The following is an 18,024-nucleotide window of genomic DNA, read 5'->3' on the forward strand; positions in this document are numbered from 1 at the left end:
CAATCCAGTGTCTGGCTCAGAGCCTTCAATAAATATTTATTGGTTGAATGAAAGAAACTAATCCATCAGTGGATAGGATACTCTACTCTTCATGATATTTTTTGTTAAGACAAAATTTGTTTATGTCACCTTGCCAATTTTCAGCTTGCAAATGTTTTATGCATTACTAAGAACCACTAAGAGGTTATGTTGCTGCATATACCTTTTTAACATTTCATCCTGTTATTTATAGAATTAAAAACAGATAATATTTATAAAATATGCCTGCCAAACATGGTCTATCTGAGCAACCCCCAGTCACTTTTCACTTATTACAATATTATCCATTAGTAATACATAGTACAGTATTCTGTAATAAAACTCAATGGAAAAAAAAAAGCTTGAGCAGATGTACATTTAGTAGCTGTTTTTGATTACACATGACCTAGCTTTGGATGAATAATCTGCATGATAAAATGGGAACTTTGAATTTTTTGTGATAATACTCAGGTTTGTTAGCATTGGGGCTTTTGTTTTCCATCGTGCAATCCTGTAGTTCTGCATCAGAACAATACTTGGCCTTCAGAGGGACTTTTAACAGTGTGAGAGGGCCGCACCAAGGGAGCAATACCATGGTGATCACTCCTGCGACCATTGCCAGCTGCTCGATGTGTACGGAATGCAGTGGTTCAGAGCACTTGAATCTTCACCAGGATCAAATCTGAATATCCAGGAGGACTTTCTTGGGCCCATTCTTCCCTGTCCAGGGCCCAGAAAGGTGATCTGAGTTAAAGGAGTGTGTATGGAAGCACTTAAGCTTTTTGGTACTCAGATGACTTTCTCCAGATGAGGTGTTTCTCTTCAGTTGACTTGGGACCTGTAGTAGCATTCTGCTCTGAGTAAAGATCTTGTGACTTCTATGATGAGGCAGTAGTCACCTGGAGGACAATGACACCGAGTGGACTTCAGAGGTTAAGTAGGTGGACCTGAGGTTGCAATAGACCTTCGTCTGAGTACTACCCCTTACTGGCTGTATGATCTCGAACAGATTATTTAAAGTTCGGTGTCTCAGCATTTTTATCTGTAACATGTTATGGTGCTAAATACTTTAAACACACAACAATATATGCATAGATTTGCTATGTAGTTTCAGTAAGATAATTGCCAGAATCTGCGTGAAATACTTGAATAAACAAATGGTAAAGCCCTCGATAAAAGCAAAGTATGAAGTGTGAAGGGATCATGTAGATATGTCGATGTGTTAAAATGTCCTTTGGGTGTGGAAATTAAATGAAAGTGAGTAGAATAATAATAGCAAACATTTAATATATTAATATGCGCAAGGATGGTTATTAGCAGACAAATACTAATTGACATGACAGCATTCACACTAGACATTAGACTTTCTAGGACAATGATTATTGATGAGAAGTCCATGGTCTTAGGAACAGAGACAGTGTCTAGTGCGTTATGTGACATTGCAAATGGATCCTCAGGGCTCAGTGTTAGACTCCAATCTTTGCGCAGTGTGTCTTTTAAGCTACATTACTAAGGAATCACCAACCCTTCCCCCTGAGATTCAACACCAGAGCAACATGGCAAAACCTTGGTTCTAGTGCTTTTCTGCCTGTCCAGTGTTTAGGATTGGGAGAATATTAAGACTTTCTTTGGAGTATCGAACAGGCTAGGGTCTGAGTCTTGGGGCCACTGGTACGATCCAGCAGCTCAGTGCTCAAGGTTGAAGATCCACTGAACATGACAGAATAGGAACCAAGTTCATTTATTACCTAAAAAATCTGCCAGGATTCGTTGCCTTAAAGCTGTGGCCGTTTTCTCTGAAGCTTTCCAGGAGGCTAACTTATAGGCATGACTCCTAGAAATATTAATCCTTAACTCTCACATATTAGTTTAGTCAATCTTCCTAACAGTTTTAAAATATTTCTTTTTTACTGATGAATAAAATGAGCCACAGGCCTTAAGTAATTTACCCACAGTCACACAGCAGGTTTTTTGCAGAGTTCAATTCACATCCAGAGGTCATGCTTATAATTTCAAAAAGATGCTTTGAAGCTAATTCTGAAGAATAGAAAATAAAAGTAGTACAGTAAGTGCTGAATCCTAGAGGGACAAAACTTCCACAAAAGTCTAAAAATAACCATGAAGTACATTTAAATTGGCAAATCAAAATTTGAAAATAGTGACTACTTAAAGGAGTATCTCAGGTGACAGTTCCTAAAGATAGAGATGGAAAGGCTCTGGCCGAAGGTCCAGACGCAGCACCCACAAGCCCGAGACAATTCTGATAGAGGCCGTGACTGATGAGCTGGCCGCCTGGTCTCAGCCTCCGTTGGCAGCAGTCCTGGCTACAGCAGATTCCCCTCCAAAACCTGGATTTGCAATACAGAAAGACTCCCTCTGCTCCCCTCTACTTTATGGAAGTATATTTGACAAATAAAAATTGTATATATTTAAGGACTACAAACTGCTATTTCAATATACATATATACTTTGAAATGATCATCACGGTCAAGTTACTAACTTATCCATGAACTCATATAGTTACCCCCTCCCCTCCCCTCCCCTCCCCTCCCTCCCCTCCCCTCCCTCCCTCCCCTCCCCCTCCCCTCCCCTCCCCTCCCCTCCCCTTCCCTCGTTCCCCTCCCTCCCTCCCTTCCTTCCTTCCTTCTCTTGGTAAGAGCACTTAAGGTATACCTTTTTAGTAAATTGTAAGTATACAATACTGCATTGTTAACTATTGTCACTGTGCTATCATGAGACCTCCAGAATACATTCATCTTGCGTGACTGAAACTTTGTACCCTTAGATGAGCATTTTCCTATCCCCCCCCACACCCCAGCCCCTAAGACGAAAGTGCATCTCTCTCCAGTTCCCTTGTTTATACCCACATTAGTGCCATTTGTTTGAACAGGAGGGAGGTGAAAAATTGATGGATTCACAATCAGAGATGATCCAGCCAACATATTCTGTCTGTAAAAAGTGAAACACATTTTTGAACTTCTGACTCATGGGACTTGAACCAAAGGCTTTCAGGCTCAGTTAAGCCTTAACTCTTCTTGAAATGGAAAATATTTTTTTGACAACCTATCTTCCTCCCTAAAATTCATGCTTTAAATAGTATTCTCCATATGCAGATGTTTGCATTTAGTTACTACTAAATCTTTTCTGAATTTTTATTTGTTATGATGTAAAGAAAATATTTTATTTTATTTTTGTATACTTCTTTAATTTTACTGAACACATTGGAAGGTTGTTTTAAATTTTGTTTAAATGTTCTTTGAACCAAAATATTTACAGAACAAGGAGTTCCTCCAGCCCGCAGATCCTTCCATTTGTTGCCTTTGAGTGTGGAAACATTGGGAATGACAGCACAAGACCACGCTGCCCAGCGTTTTCATAAACAACCTAATAGCATTGTCTAATGCGGTTTTTGTTTATGGAAGGTGTCAGAGACTCCTTTGCTATATTTAGGTTAAATCTAAATTTCTTTACTCAAGCATGGAAAATATTGTTTGTTTCTGGTTGGGAGGAAAGCAGTATGACCAAATAAAAGAATCGTGCTTAACTGGAAACAATTATTAAAATAGTCTCAATTTCAAGAAGGAAAAAAATTGTAATTCTGTTTTTGTGTTTTTTTTTCAAAAGGGGGGGCAAAAATGCTAATATTTTGTACCTTTTGTAAAAATACTGTGTGTATTTCTGCCTTAGTCTGTGGGCATTCATTGGTAAATGACTTTATCTTTTAATTGGAAATTTTAATTTATCACATATTAGTTGAGCAAATACATTTTAATAATAATAATAATAATAACTAATCTTAGTTATTATTAAGATTGGCTGGGCACTATGCTTTCTATACCTATCCTATTTTCTAAGAGCTTATGTTATATTTATTAACTGTTAATAATTGAGTTTAAGAAATACATATATATCTGTGATAGCTTTAATAAGGAAACGAGAATATGTGGTGGCCATCACAGGCTAGAGTGAGCCCAGTGTCTGTGACAACAGAGGAAAATGGCCTTAGAGTTTAAGAATATTTGTGTGGAAAAGTGGAGTTGGATGGTTAAGATTTGAATACAACATAAGTAGATCTAGAGTACTTTAATGACAAATTCACAATTGTGGGTTTAATCTAATAGGAATTACATACACATTCATGTAATATATGTCTATATGTATTAAATTGTACACTCTTAATTGGAAGAAAATTGAGAGTTACAGAGTTTTATGCTTTACCAAGGAATGTGAAAATGTGTTTTAGATATGAATTTGTAAAACATTCTAAATGTAATGCCAGTATTAACCACTGAAATGTGACTTCCTGTGGAACTCTTATAGCAGAGATAACATTACAGAAGATCCCTTGCTTAGTCATTATGCTGTTCATATTGTTGTAATAGGAAAAATAGAAATTAATTAGAATGTTGAACTATATGGGATAAAAATCATATTAGGTAAGTTGCTGTAACAATACATGTACCATTTTTTTCTACATCGAGCCTGGGACCGGCACTGGTAGTCACCCCTCAGTCTCTTCTTTCATCCGAGATCCACTCTTTTTCTCTGCCATGTGTTGCTATGGTAATTTTTTCTTGCTCTCTCTGATTCTGGTCATTCCAGGTTTCGTTAAACCTATTCTTTGTGACTGGAGTTAATTTAATGTGCTTCCAGAATCGTCCGACAATCCCTGTTTAATCAACCTTTTAATTTTATTCCAACATTCTCTGCAAACATTCTTTGTATAAGAAAAGAAAATGGACTGCTTTCCTATACCAGAATATACCCTGTGCTTTTTCTACATTTTCTTCTTATGTGAAATAATTTTCCAATGTCCTTGTTTGCTAAAGATAATATTTATTTATGGGCTGGGTCAGATTCCTTGTTCTTGATGGTGTCATAAGTGAAATTACTTTGTTTTAACTTACATGTGGTCCTTGGCTTTAGGTGCCGATAGCAATTTTGTGCTCATTTGTAACAAAGTTGGTTGTTTATGTTCATGTTTGGTCTTCCTATCCAATTTGTAAACTCTTCTTTCTCTATTTTGTTTTTCTCCCAGCATCTGAAAGTTACATCCGTGTCTCTGTGTCATGCTGGCAGAGACCTTCAGCAAGTCATCTTAGAGCAATGCTACAATTTTGTTTGTATGAATGTAAGTTGCAAATAGAAATGACTGGAAGCACTTGAGGATCTTATAAATGTAATATGGAAGAGACCTTATGTTCCTTGATTATTAAATATTTGACTTTAAGATTTTGATAGATGAGTTGTATTTTTGAATATGTACTTGGAAACTTTATTTTTCATCTTTTGAAACAGGAAAATAGCATTCCCTATAATGAGGAGATGGTTTTAATAATTCTTTAAACAGCATGTATAATTTTCTGTTTTGTTGTAAGCAGATAAGGCTCCACAGGTTTGAATTAATAAGTAATACAACTTTTAGTAATTATAAACTTATGGAATGTCTTCAAAATAGATTAAAATTAAAAAATTGAGCTTTATGCATATTTTGAATGGTTACATAAAAGTTCTGCATGTTTTCTCCTTGAATTAACTTTACATCATTTAAGAACTTCTTTTAACTCCCTTTTATCTGTCTGGTCTTTCAGGTTATGACCTCTGAATTTGAAGAAACCAAGAAATTACTGAATACACTTAAAGAGAGTAATCTTTCAATTTTGTATCCTGTTGTTGTTATTTCAGTAAGTGAATTAATGCGGATTTTTCGCTTTAAGCATGTGCTTTCTTTTTGGAATTCAACTTTTTATTTAACAAAGTTTTATCAAGCTGAGGAAATCCATCCAAACCCCAAAGAAGAAACTCTTCTTTGTGGACTCCTGAGCTTACTCTCTTGCTGTGATTTCTTTTTTGACTGCCTGCTCGTATTTGGTTGAAGACAGGGTTGGAGGACAATGGGATTCAACCTAGCAACCAATTTCCTTTCATTTTGTTCGTTAAAATCTGGACGTGTGTTGCTGCGTCGACTAGATTGGATAATGTAAAAGAGCTTTATTTAGAGTATGATCAGGATGACGTTAGAGAAGCATTCCTGAAGTTAAAAAAAAATGAGGGGGAAAAGCAGATGGAAGAAAATTTACTCTTAGGTTATCTCATTTTCTCTCTTCTATGGACAGACCAAGCAGAGTGAACAACAGCTTGAGAGAATTCCTAGGAGAAGAGCCCATAAAAATTTTGGAGAGATATTTCTGTGAAAGACTAACAGTGTCATGTTTAGTATAGCATTTAATTGTGTGGCTGAGGGGAATATCAGAGGGCAAAACCAGGGAGAAAGCACATCTGAGGCCCGGCCTACCCAGGGGCTGAGGAGTCGTATTTGGTGTGTGGCACTTTGCTGTGGGAAGGGGTCCCCAACAGGGCATTCTCAAAACAAGTGCACACCATTGCCATGTTTCTAAAACTCAGGCCTGTTCTACAGTGTGGTCATTGAATAGTTCTATAGTTAGGTGAGATCATTCATACAGAATAAAGATAATTTGCATGACAAATAGGTAATTCTAGACTAAGCAGTGCAAGTAGGAACAAATTAGCAATCGAAGGAGGTTTATTTCACTGTCCTGTTGTACTTAGTTATATGCCCCAAAGATAAATTCCACACATACTGATTTTAACAGCTATATAGGTGTTCTCACTGAGACTTTTTAGGAACATTAGGAAATGTACCCAGTGCTGGAAGGCTCTAAGGCTCTGTAGAATAGTGATAAGTTCAGAGTCCTGTGCTAGGCTCTTGATTGCTCTGTCCACATTGTAACTTGCTTAGAAATTTCATTTGGTTCATGTTCCCAGATATTATTCTAAAGAGGCAGTAACAGCGCTGTGATGAGAACAAGAGCTTACAACTCAGAATGCCTCGGTTTCTTGATCAAGTTTCTGAACTTTTATGGAGCTTGCTTTCTTCATTTTGGAAATGAGGTTAATAACCCTACCTCTTAAGTCATTAAGGATTAACATGAATGAATGCAAAGTGTAGTTGACATCACAGTGCTGGGCCCTTGGCAGGAACACAATGCTAATTTCCTTTACTAGGCCAGCTCCTTTTATTTAGGGTTGAGTTCGGATGACTCAAAGTTTACTTTCTTAGCTTTAATCTGATTCTTGAGCTTCAGTTATGCATTTTCCAACATTCTGTTAGGTACTTAGTTTTGAATACTTAGCTATCTTCTCACACCTGGCTTGCCAGATCTATCCCCAAAGCACAGTCTGCCTCAGTTGACTTCTTTTAGTGGCAATGCCACTGTGGCAGGTACCCAGGTGGGAATCAGTGTCACTTTTGAATTTGCTTTCTACCTTTTTCTTCTGCCTCTTTTTGTCAAACACACACACACAGTTGCTTAAACTATTTGTTCTCCTATTTCATTTCTACTGTTGTATCTCAGCCTCAGTCCTTTGTATTGCTTCCATAAATATTTGAATTTAATTTTCTGTTGAGTTCCATTTTATGTACCCCAGTAAATGCAAGGCTGTTTGGCTACCTGGTGTTCTGTGTCAAACTAAGGGAAAAGATGGACAATCCTCTAGTTAGGGAAGAAATGTCTCTCAGAACTAGTGTGAGAATATTATAAGTCTGTATACTCTAAATCAACATACTATAAACACTGTAAAATATTTTAAGTCTATAATTAATATTTGTACACCCATTGTTTTCTTATTGTGTAAATAGATTCACTGTGCTGATATTAAGGATATTATTAAATTAACAGGAGAATGTCACTGGAACATAATATAGAATATGCATCCTTAGTATGAGGCAAATCATTGGGAAGGTAAAGGATGGATATTTAGTATAGCTAGATTTTACTTCAGGTTCTACATGAGTCTTGATTGTTAAAATGTCAGTTCTCTTTGGCTCTTACGAAAGTGAACTGGGTTGGGAACATTTAATGTAGGTTTTTATTTTCTAAGGTAAACTAGTATAAGAAGAGCCTACTGCTTTAAGAACCATGTAAAGAAAGAAACAAAATTATACATGAAGAGTAGAAAAAAAATAACCGGGACTTTATCTTTAAAGAACTAAGGTACTTATTAAAATAATTTTATTTTATCTTCTGTTTAAGAAAATTTGGTTCTGTTTGCAAAACTGAACTTTTTTGCATAATTTTGTGGACATTATAGGATGATATATTACAATGTTTTTCAAGTGGTCATTTTTCCAAAATATTTTGGACATTTTTAGTTTTGTAATAATATCTTTTGTTAATAATAATTTGATGTTCAACATGTTCTTTTGGAGCTTTATTCTCACTTTCTTTTCATCTATTTTAAATTGTGTAATTTTGCCAAGTTCTCATTTGTTGATGGTGTTGAGTATGGTTTTAAGGAGTTTACAAATGTTAATTTGATCAACTTTATGGCATCCTAGTTTTTGGTAGCTGTAACCTAATTTCATTGTGGTTATATTAAATTATCAGAATTTTCCAAATTTCTACAATCAACTCGAGACCGACTGATGGTAATGTTAACTACTTGGGCAGAAGTCGATGCTAGCATTCAGAAGGGCAGAGATGGTCGTATGGGGTCACTTTAGAAGTGTTCTGTTCTCAGCGAATCTCTCTGCCTTTTAACTGCAAGCCTTTGGAAGCAGATCACGAGCACACCTTGTACTAGGAGAATACTCCCTACTTGAAATAAAAAAAATAAATAAAAAATAAACAGTTTTTATTCCAGACTGGTTGGCAAGAAGGAACTTTCAAAATTTAGATCCCTTTCTATATCTTTTAACAAAAAAACCTTATAAACATTGAAAATCAATACTTTCTTTTGTAAAGTTAAATAGGGCAGGGGTTATGTTGAGAGGTCTTTTCAGATGCTGTTTAGTTTGCTGTATAAATCATCATGGAGCCAAAGTTTTTATCCCGAGTTGACTGAAGTTGCTGTTGTTGGTCCCCCCTTTCCTGTGGTCACCAGGGGGTGTAGAGTATGGCTGGTCGCCGCTCTCAAGAGGACCTCAAGCTCTGTTTGGAATCACCTGATATGATAGCTATCACCATGGGACATGCTCAGTTTTCTATTTTCTACCCCTTTTATGTGTTTTGTTCACTGCTTTTAAATAATGATGAACAATTATTTAGTAAAGTGATATATTTATTATATGTATTTAAATAATATAAAGCAATTTCATCAAATTTCTGATATAAAAATCACTCCAAGAGAACATAGTTTTTTTTTTCCTAGTCTAAACAAAACTAAACAGTGCCAAAAGCAAATTAAGGACTGAATTCTTGGTTTAGAAATTAATGATCAGAGAGCCTTTTTTTTTTTCATAACAATGGGCAAGAGAATTTCAGGAGACAATATTACTATAGCTGTTTTCTCATCAAGATTATGTAAAACTGAAAAAGTAATACCTTTATCTGTTCTGAAAGTAAACTAGAGATTCTAATTTATTTGGATCTGGCAAGATTTTCACAAGACATTCTTATTTAAAGCTTATTTTTTCAATGGTCATAGCTGCTTCATATAATAGGCACCAAAGAAATGATTAATTTTTAAAAGCAGAAAGTAAATAGCAATAAATCGAAATAGAAGTTTAAAATCAAGAAATGAAGCAAACTCTTTGATTTTATTTAATAAAGTAGTTTATCACTTCTCCACAGCAAAATAATTTTATGCTAAAAATTTGGACAATTACATGTGAGTTCTACTTTCTTTGGCAATTGTATTGGTGCTTTATGAGAGATAAGAATTCTCTTTGTGAATTCACTTCAGCAAAACAAATTATCATATGGAGTTTTAATGCTTGGAAAACATATAAATAAACCTTCAAAAGTGCCTAATTTAGTTCTAGTTACTAGGAAGTAGTTTATTGCCACAACAGATCAGAATATATGATCTTTAAAATAGTTCAAAATGTTTAATATTTGAACATGTCAGCAAATAAAAAAATAGAAAACCACTCTTCATTGACACTTGATATTTTCACATCTGGGGAAACTGTCACAGAGATGTAAATTGTTTCCAGAACATTCCACAGCTCACCAATGTCAAAGCCAGGAACAGAATCAATCCAATATGCAATGTATCAAATACACTTGTTACTTTTATGCTCTCATGAATGTGTTAAATAATAAGATGGAACAAGATTAAAAATATACATATACAAAAGTATATGTATTTAATATTTCTTCCTAATAAAGAACAAATGACAATTGGAAAAACATATAGATTCCCTCTTTTAAGTGCTAATGAGTTCTTACTTTAGCTTCACAGAGTATTGAGCCTTTATTGAATGTAATATTTATAAAACCTCTATAATTCTGTTAAATTTCTTACCAGACCCCAGACATGTATCTTTGTCAACTTTTACTTAACTGTTTGTTCTATAGCCTTCTGCCTGTTAACCCTATTATCACTAGGCTAAGAAAATTTGTTTTTAAGACACAAGTTATTATAAAACAAACAAAACATAGCTGGCTATCATAATTCTCGCTGCTCCCACGTTGGGTTTACTTTTATGTATATATCAGATCTCTAGTTTATTTGTGTGTATTTTCAAATGGATATTTTATCTATTTAACAGGCAGAGAGTGACCTAGGGAGTAGGTTCAAATACCTGTTCTACTTCATTCTCAACCATGTTGCTACTGTACCTTTATGGATTCCTTGACTTTTTTTTTCTTTTTAAAGAATTTATTTATTTATTTTTAGAGAGGGAAGGGAGTGCGGGGGGAAGAGAGAGAGAGAGAGAGAGAGAGAGACCAATATGCAGTTGCTGGGGGCTGTGGCCTGCAACACAGGCATGTACCCTGACTGGGAATTGAACCTGCGACACTTTGGTTCACAGCCCGTGCTCAATCCACTGAGCTACGCCAGCCAGGGCTGGATTCCTTGACTTTTCCTTTAGAAAATTATAACTTTATTTTATGTTGAATTTTTAGTATATTTCCACTTAAGATGCATTAAAGTTTTCTCCTTTGTGGTTGTGCACAGCTTCAGTGTCAGATATGCAATCAATTCCACAAATTCTACAAATGTTTTTATTTGTTTTCCACTAATATAGTAAGTCTCAGGTATTTCCTGCCTAAATCAATGATAAAATCTGAATAATTTTGGTTTAAAATACCTTTAGAACCTTTTTGCAATTTCATTCTTGAAGGGATTCATTTCTAACACAAAGATGCAGAATGATGAAGTCATTCTTGTAGAAGGTGTTGAATAGAAAGAATTGACTGTTATTTTAAGTTTTAGGAGATTTTTGCTTGTGGCTAAATGGTCACTGGAAGGTTTGCGTTGTGGGATATAGACATTCTCCAAGATTCATTGTGAAGCGCATGTAACCGGCGATGTGTGAAGGTGCAACTCTCCCAGAACATGCAATCCTAGTGTTCTCTCTATTAGTGAATATGGGCTATTCATTTGCAGATAGAGTTATGTTCTAGTGGAGCATGCAAATAGAATGAACTCCAGAAGACTCTTCCTATATTTTATGAATAATTATTTCTCTTGATTAAGCACCAGGTTTGGAATCACTTTATTTTCCTACTTTAAATAGTTTACTGAGCTTAGTCAGTTAAGCAAATGTGTTTGAGAATTTATTTGCCAGTGCTGTTCTGGTACAATAAATCAGTGTATACAATGTAACATGGAATGCACAGGAGGCAAAATAAATGAAATTCACCTTTGTTAAGCAGCTTACATTAATTTTGCTCCTAGAAAAAAAATTGAACAATTGGTTTGGTCATTCCATTTTTCAAAAAATATGCCTGGGAGTTTTGTTAGATTTGTGTGTGTGTGTGTACTTGATTTTATTTTAAATAATGGAAATGTTCCTTAGCTCATTTATGTTATGTAATTTCTTTACCAATTAGAACCAAATATATTTTAATATCATGTAATATTTAAAAATTAAATGTTATACTTCTATAATTAATAATAAACTAATGTAATACATGTGTTAATATAAATATGCTAAGCCTGACTTTGTTTATAACAATAAAAAGGGTTTTACTGTATGAAGGAAAATAAATTATATTGTTGTAAAGGGGGCATTGTATAGAAAGCATTGACTTTTATTTTAGTTTTAGAAGATATTCATCATGGTAAGGATGCTGAACCTGGAGTGGGGTTCAAGGTACAAGTATTGATACTGTGTTTTCAAATGACAAGTGTCTGTTAACCTGACCAAGTAACTTTGTGTCTCTGAATTTAGTTCAGAATCTTTATCTGGAAACAGAGTTGCAGGCTCTCAAAGACATCTGAGTAGCTTCTCTTTCTAAAACTCTTTCTTATACTACAATATGTTATAAAGATTTTATATATATAAGGTATATATATATAGTAGAACAATTCAGATGATTATCGTTATGCTAAATAAGAATCAGGTGCTTTGGTATTTCTTTTTTGAGCCAATTTTGAGACCTTTCTAGCTTTAATCCTGATCACAAGATTCGTGAGACTTTTTTATGGTTTGTCTTTATTTATGCCTTTCTTACATATCTTCTTTTTATAGTCTGGTTTTTATTAGGTTAAGTCTATTCTCTTTTTATATTCATTCCTCTTTTTTCCTCTCTGTTTAATAACAGTTGCAAGATTAATCTTTTCCTTGACCCACACCCCTCTCTCAAAGAATCTATCCTTCCATGTCTAGTCCAGGCAACTGTCTTCTGGAAATGATTCCTTAATTGTTGGAGCTCACACTGATGCTTCTTATTGCCATTTCATTTAAAACTCACATTAGGTGCTATTGAGTTAGCACTGTCCGGGGAACTATAGCCTATTCTCTTTGTTACCTAATTTATTGATTAATATAGATTTATGTAACATTTTTTTTGAACTTCTGTGTGACAGGTATTTTGACATACATGCAGCTTATTTAATAATTAATATATATTTTTAAAAACAGCATTGTAGTTTAGAAGAATGACACATTTGTACAAGCTAATTTTCTAGATGGTTTTATCTTAATAAGGAAATAATATTTATTTATTTTCCAGGAGAAAGAGTATTAATAATATGAGCTTAATTAAATGACCAGAGTTAAGCTGGGAAATGATTCAGTGACTGGGAGTTCATGGGGTCCTGGTCACTGTCCCTTCCATCCACCACCTCGAGGTGATAACTTTAACTAGGTCTACCTGAGAAAGAGGCAAGTTAGCTTGGAATAGAAGATCGAGAGAGATCTTGTTAATGAGACAGGAAAGGAAGCTGAAATTTGGAAGGCCGGACAGGGTCCAGTTCTGTGCGTGTAGGTAGAATAGCATTTCTATATGGAAAGAGTAGCACATGAGGATAGTTGAAGCTGGAAAGAGCTACTGGACCAGAAACAAAATGAACTACACGTTGGGGAGAGTTGAAGCGTGGACTGGGCAGGTCTATGTCAAGGTGAGCCTTTGAAGTTTGAACTTTATAAAGCATCACTGCCCAGTGGAAATTGATCTGGTGAGATTTGCATTTTACACATCCTCGGGATGCCTCACAGAGAAACGATGAAAGAGATCAGAGAGATTCCTGGATGCATTTGGTTTAGTTAGGAGGCTATCTCAGCAGTCCAAGAAATAATGATGGCAGCTAAGAAAGACTACAGTAATTCTAGAGTGGATGGGCAGAAATAGCTGGAATCAAGATATGATTAAGACATAGAAGCACTAAGAATAGGCACTTTATTTAATGACACAGAGAAAACTTCTGATTTGATATCTCGTGAGACTGGATAAGTGATAGTAAGAGAGGGACATTAGAGGGTTTTTTAATTTGTTTCTGAAGGTTGAGGAAGCAGATAATTATCCCAACTTTGTTGACAGATAATTAGAATGATTTCACATATATTCAAAAGCTTTCTATTCCTTTATATGTGTGTGTGTGTTTATTGTATATGTAAAAGACCTTATCCTAAAACTTTTTGAAAGGCAAGTTATACTCTTCTAAGGCCTCCTTAATGTCTAAATTTTAACAGAATTTCAGGTATAGGCACAATTTAAAATATATATTTTTCATATCAACAATAATTTTGCCAAGTCTTATCTAGTGTTTGCATGATCATGTTTTTTATGAAAATTTTTCAGTACTAGTGTTTCATATTCTGAAAAATACAAAATAAAAAAGAAAACACCTTGGGCAAGAGTCAAAACATTAGTATTTAGGAGGATGGCAAGAATAAAAACATTAGAGGATAGAAAGGTGGTAAGAATCTTACCAGGCCTAAGCTCTACTCCTTTAGCATAAAAATCAATAGCCACCAAAGAATAGATTGCTTTCCCAGTGTTCTGGAAAACCTTTTTTATTGAAGGCACTTTACTGAGAGCATATAAAGGTGATGGAGTCAGTGCGAAAAGCTTCTTGATCCAAACATGCTTTGGCCTGAATGCTGTTTGTAATAAAGTTATATGTGATACTTAATACTTTTGAAAAGTATAGTATGATTTAATTTTCCAGGCATGTGAGGTTTTATTTTATGGGCTTTTGAAGCTTAACTTATTCTACCTAAATGCTGGGGTGCTTGATTCACTGGCACCCGCTAAGGTGGGATGCAGCGAGTTGCAGAGATGATCTTGGTGTCAGCTTTGGAGATTCTTCTGTGGGAATGATAGGACCAGTCACCTGCGTGTCTCTTCTGCATACTTTAAGTATTACACCCATGTCTAGAGCTCTTGTGAGAGGAGTGAAAATTTCTATTTTTTTTGAAGTTTAATATGTTTATGACAGCATTCTGAGTTTTTGCTTCTCCAACAGGACTCCAACTACGATCTTGTGTTTTGTGTTCAATTTGGAGGAGCTGGAACTCCTGCTACATTTATAATTCTCAGTCTCTCAGCAGTAACTGGCCTGCTGATGCATATTTTTAGTATAATTATGTGGATGTTAGCAATCACAGACACTTACTGAATACTTTAAATAGTGAATCATCATTCTTTTCTTTAAAATCCATGATCCCTTTAATCCTCAGAGCAGCCCTGAGGGTTGGTGATCATAGATGCCATTATCTCTGGAAGAGCGTCCCATACTCATTTCACTTTACCACATGACATTCATTAGGGATGCAAATACTCTCCCTTTTCAAGTACTAGAAACCACGTTGTTAGAGGAGAAAAGGATTTTACATCCATTTCGGAGCATGCTCTCGTTTTGCCAGAGATGACCCAGGCCCTTTTCTTTACCTAGATCTGAGATAACTTCTTTGTATTGGGGATTGGGGATTTTTCTTGTGAAAGGGCCAGATAGGAAATAGTGTAGGCTTTATGGGCCACTGATGCTGCAACCATTCTACTCTGTTGTTATAATGCAAAAGCAGCCATAGACAATATTTTTAAAAATTGGTGTGGCTGTATTCCAATGAAACTATATTTACAAAAAAAACAACAACCCAAAAAACAAACAAAACACAAAACAAAACCAGGAGGCTGCAATGAACCCATGGGCCATTGTTTCCTAAATTTTGGTTTGGATTTTTCATTTCTGTATAACCATTTGTCACAGTTAATTAGTACCATTGCTTAAAATATCTGTTAGAAAGTTCTTTAGTAGACATATACTCTCTGAGTCATCAATTCTCGTGATTTGAAGTGTTGCTCACGTACCAATTCCTAAGTTTTGACAGGAATGTTCAAGGGCATGAAGTCTGAAAAATTCGAATTCATCTTCTTCCCTCCAGGAACTATCCCTTCCCCAAAGTCTCTCTCTTTTTTTTCTTTTCTATTTTGACCTCATCGTTGCCACCAAAACAAACTTTGCTAATTGCAAATTGACCAAGCCACTGTCCTTACAAAAATTTTCCAGAGGCTCCTGATCCCTAGTGGAGAAAGCTCAGACAGATCATAAAGGCTTGGCCTGGGCTAGCTCGTGCTAACTTTTATAGCCCTTGCTCTCATTTCTCACTGAGCACTTTCCCCTTCGGTAACACCAAACCGACGTAGTTCCCACATGCCTCACATTACCTAACATATCGGTGTTTCCTCTTGAGTTTTTCAACCTGAAACACCATTTTCATATGTTTCCTTGCATGGCTCTTATTATCCTTAAAATTTGAGTGACAGTATTCCTTCTTGCAGTCCTTCCTTCACACCCCTGTGCCCAGACTCTTCCCCGCTTTCCCCACACAGTGTGAGCAGGCATTTGGAAATGTTTATTGACTTGAACTTGCCTTGACATTCCTAGTCATGATGCCTCCTCCTCCACCCTGTTCCTAGGCTGCCACCACAAGGAGATGCTTTGTGGTGACTTGCAGAAATGACGGAGACTGGGTATAAGGAGCTAAATAGAAATTACATCTCAAATACTAGCTACATTCTATTAAGGAGGATAATACTGCTAGTTCTACCTGAGATTTTAGGCTGTTATTTACTATGTATAAATTGAGATTTATGAATTTTACTACCTTGATTTATGCTATCCTTCTTTTTGGTAGTTTCATTTTTTTCCATTTTGCCTTTTCAAGAATTTTTGTTTCATGGAATAGTGATAAATGTCTAATTTACAGATATCTGTTTTTAATTTTTGTGAATTCTATCTTCATGCTTTGTGTTAGGAACTATACCTCATTGCATCAATAAATGACTGAATGTGTTCTTTCAATTCACTTTCTGTTTTGACTCTAAAAGGCAGAATTAAACTTGGAAGTGTTTCTCATTCTTATGTGGGACTTAATTTTTCTCTTATAAATTGAACTTAGGGCATAATTTTCTAACATTTTAGAGAAGAGGAATTTTTTATTTCAAAATTAATTTTAAATGGATTACTACTACAATGTATTAAGCAAATAAAAACCTTGCATTTAGGAGCATTAATTTTTTTTTAGTGCATGTGGGTAACACTTATGTATTTTTTAAAGATTTTATTTATTTATTTTTAGAGAGAGGGGGAGGGAGGGAGAAAGAGAGGAAGAGAAACATCAATATGTGGTTGCCTCTCAAATGCCCCATCCTGGGGACCTGGCCCGAAACCCGAGCATGTGCCCTGACTGCGAACTGAATCTGTGATCCTTTGGTTTGCAGGCCGGCGCTCAATCCACTGAGCCACACCAGCCAGGGCACATTTACTTATGTATTTAATTAATAAGAAATATTAGGTTATTTTGATGACAAAAGTTTGAATGAAAGATTATGGAAGATAGAGGTTTCTTTTCCTAGACTATTTTTGCATTGTATTTGGATTGTGAAATAAGCTGATCAATCTATTAGACATTTATAATGTTAACATTTGAAGAAGAGTTTTCTTCTTGTAATCTATCCTCTTCAAGTAAATGGGTCCAGACGGTTGAAAGTAAGTAGACTGTGCCCTTGTCATAAATATATCAATCAAAAGTCATCTTTAAATTTACATACTAAGATTACAATTTGTCAACAGAATGTGTTATTGCACGCATCCATTTGTGTTACTCAGCTTACTCTTGCCTCATCATGATGAACGCACATGCTAAGCAGGTGTTTCTTAGCCCTGCTGGCCTTTCACTCGAGCTCAGCGCACATGCGCCATGAAAGTGCGCCTCGTCGTCCCGTTCGGTGTGTGCAGACATGCCCGGGCCTGAATTTTAAAAAAATACAGTGCATTTTCCATCTTAGACATTGTAGTTTTCATCTCTACAAGTTTGATTTGCACCTTTTTATGTCTTCTCTTTCTGTACTCATTTTGGAATATATGGGATACAGTTACAATTTTCACATTTTTGTTAATTTGAACATCTTGATCAGTTTTGAGTCAGTTGTAAGTGATGTATTTATTTCCTTATTATGGAGCCCATTTTTCGGCTTCTTTATATGCCTGGGAATTTTATGTCTATGTGTGTTTAAGGTGTGTTACATGGGTTTTTAATTTTCATTAACTTGGAAATTTTTCAGCCATTATTTTTTCATTATATTTTCTGCTTTCTTCCCCACCTGGGAACTTCCGTTACCTGTATATTAGGCTTTTGAAGTTGATCCACATCTCACTGATGCTCTGCTTGTTTTTCCTTTTTTGTTCTCAGTCTTTCCTTTTTCTCAGTTTTATTTTAAATAGTTTTTGTTAGTATATTTTCAAGTTTGCTTATCTTTTTTTCTGCCATGTCTAATCTGCTGTTAATTCCTCCAGTGTTATTTT

The 18,024-nt window shown here is 35.4% G+C and overlaps 1 protein-coding gene across 1 annotated transcript in view; it reads left to right on the top strand.

Moving 5' to 3' along the window:
• Nucleotides 1–18,024, top strand: part of CRPPA (CDP-L-ribitol pyrophosphorylase A) — a 200,413-nt gene that overhangs the window by 88,403 nt on the left and 93,986 nt on the right. Inside the window, exons 7-8 of the mRNA XM_045828807.1 lie at nucleotides 5,057–5,149; nucleotides 5,610–5,702. Coding sequence (XP_045684763.1) covers nucleotides 5,057–5,149; nucleotides 5,610–5,702 — 186 coding nt within the window. The remainder of the gene's footprint in view (nucleotides 1–5,056; nucleotides 5,150–5,609; nucleotides 5,703–18,024) is intronic.

The sequence above is a fragment of the Phyllostomus hastatus genome, unplaced genomic scaffold (assembly GCF_019186645.2).
Source record: "Phyllostomus hastatus isolate PE091 unplaced genomic scaffold, TTU_PhHast_1.1 phas_scaffold_78, whole genome shotgun sequence".
Taxonomy (NCBI): Eukaryota; Metazoa; Chordata; class Mammalia; order Chiroptera; family Phyllostomidae; genus Phyllostomus; species Phyllostomus hastatus.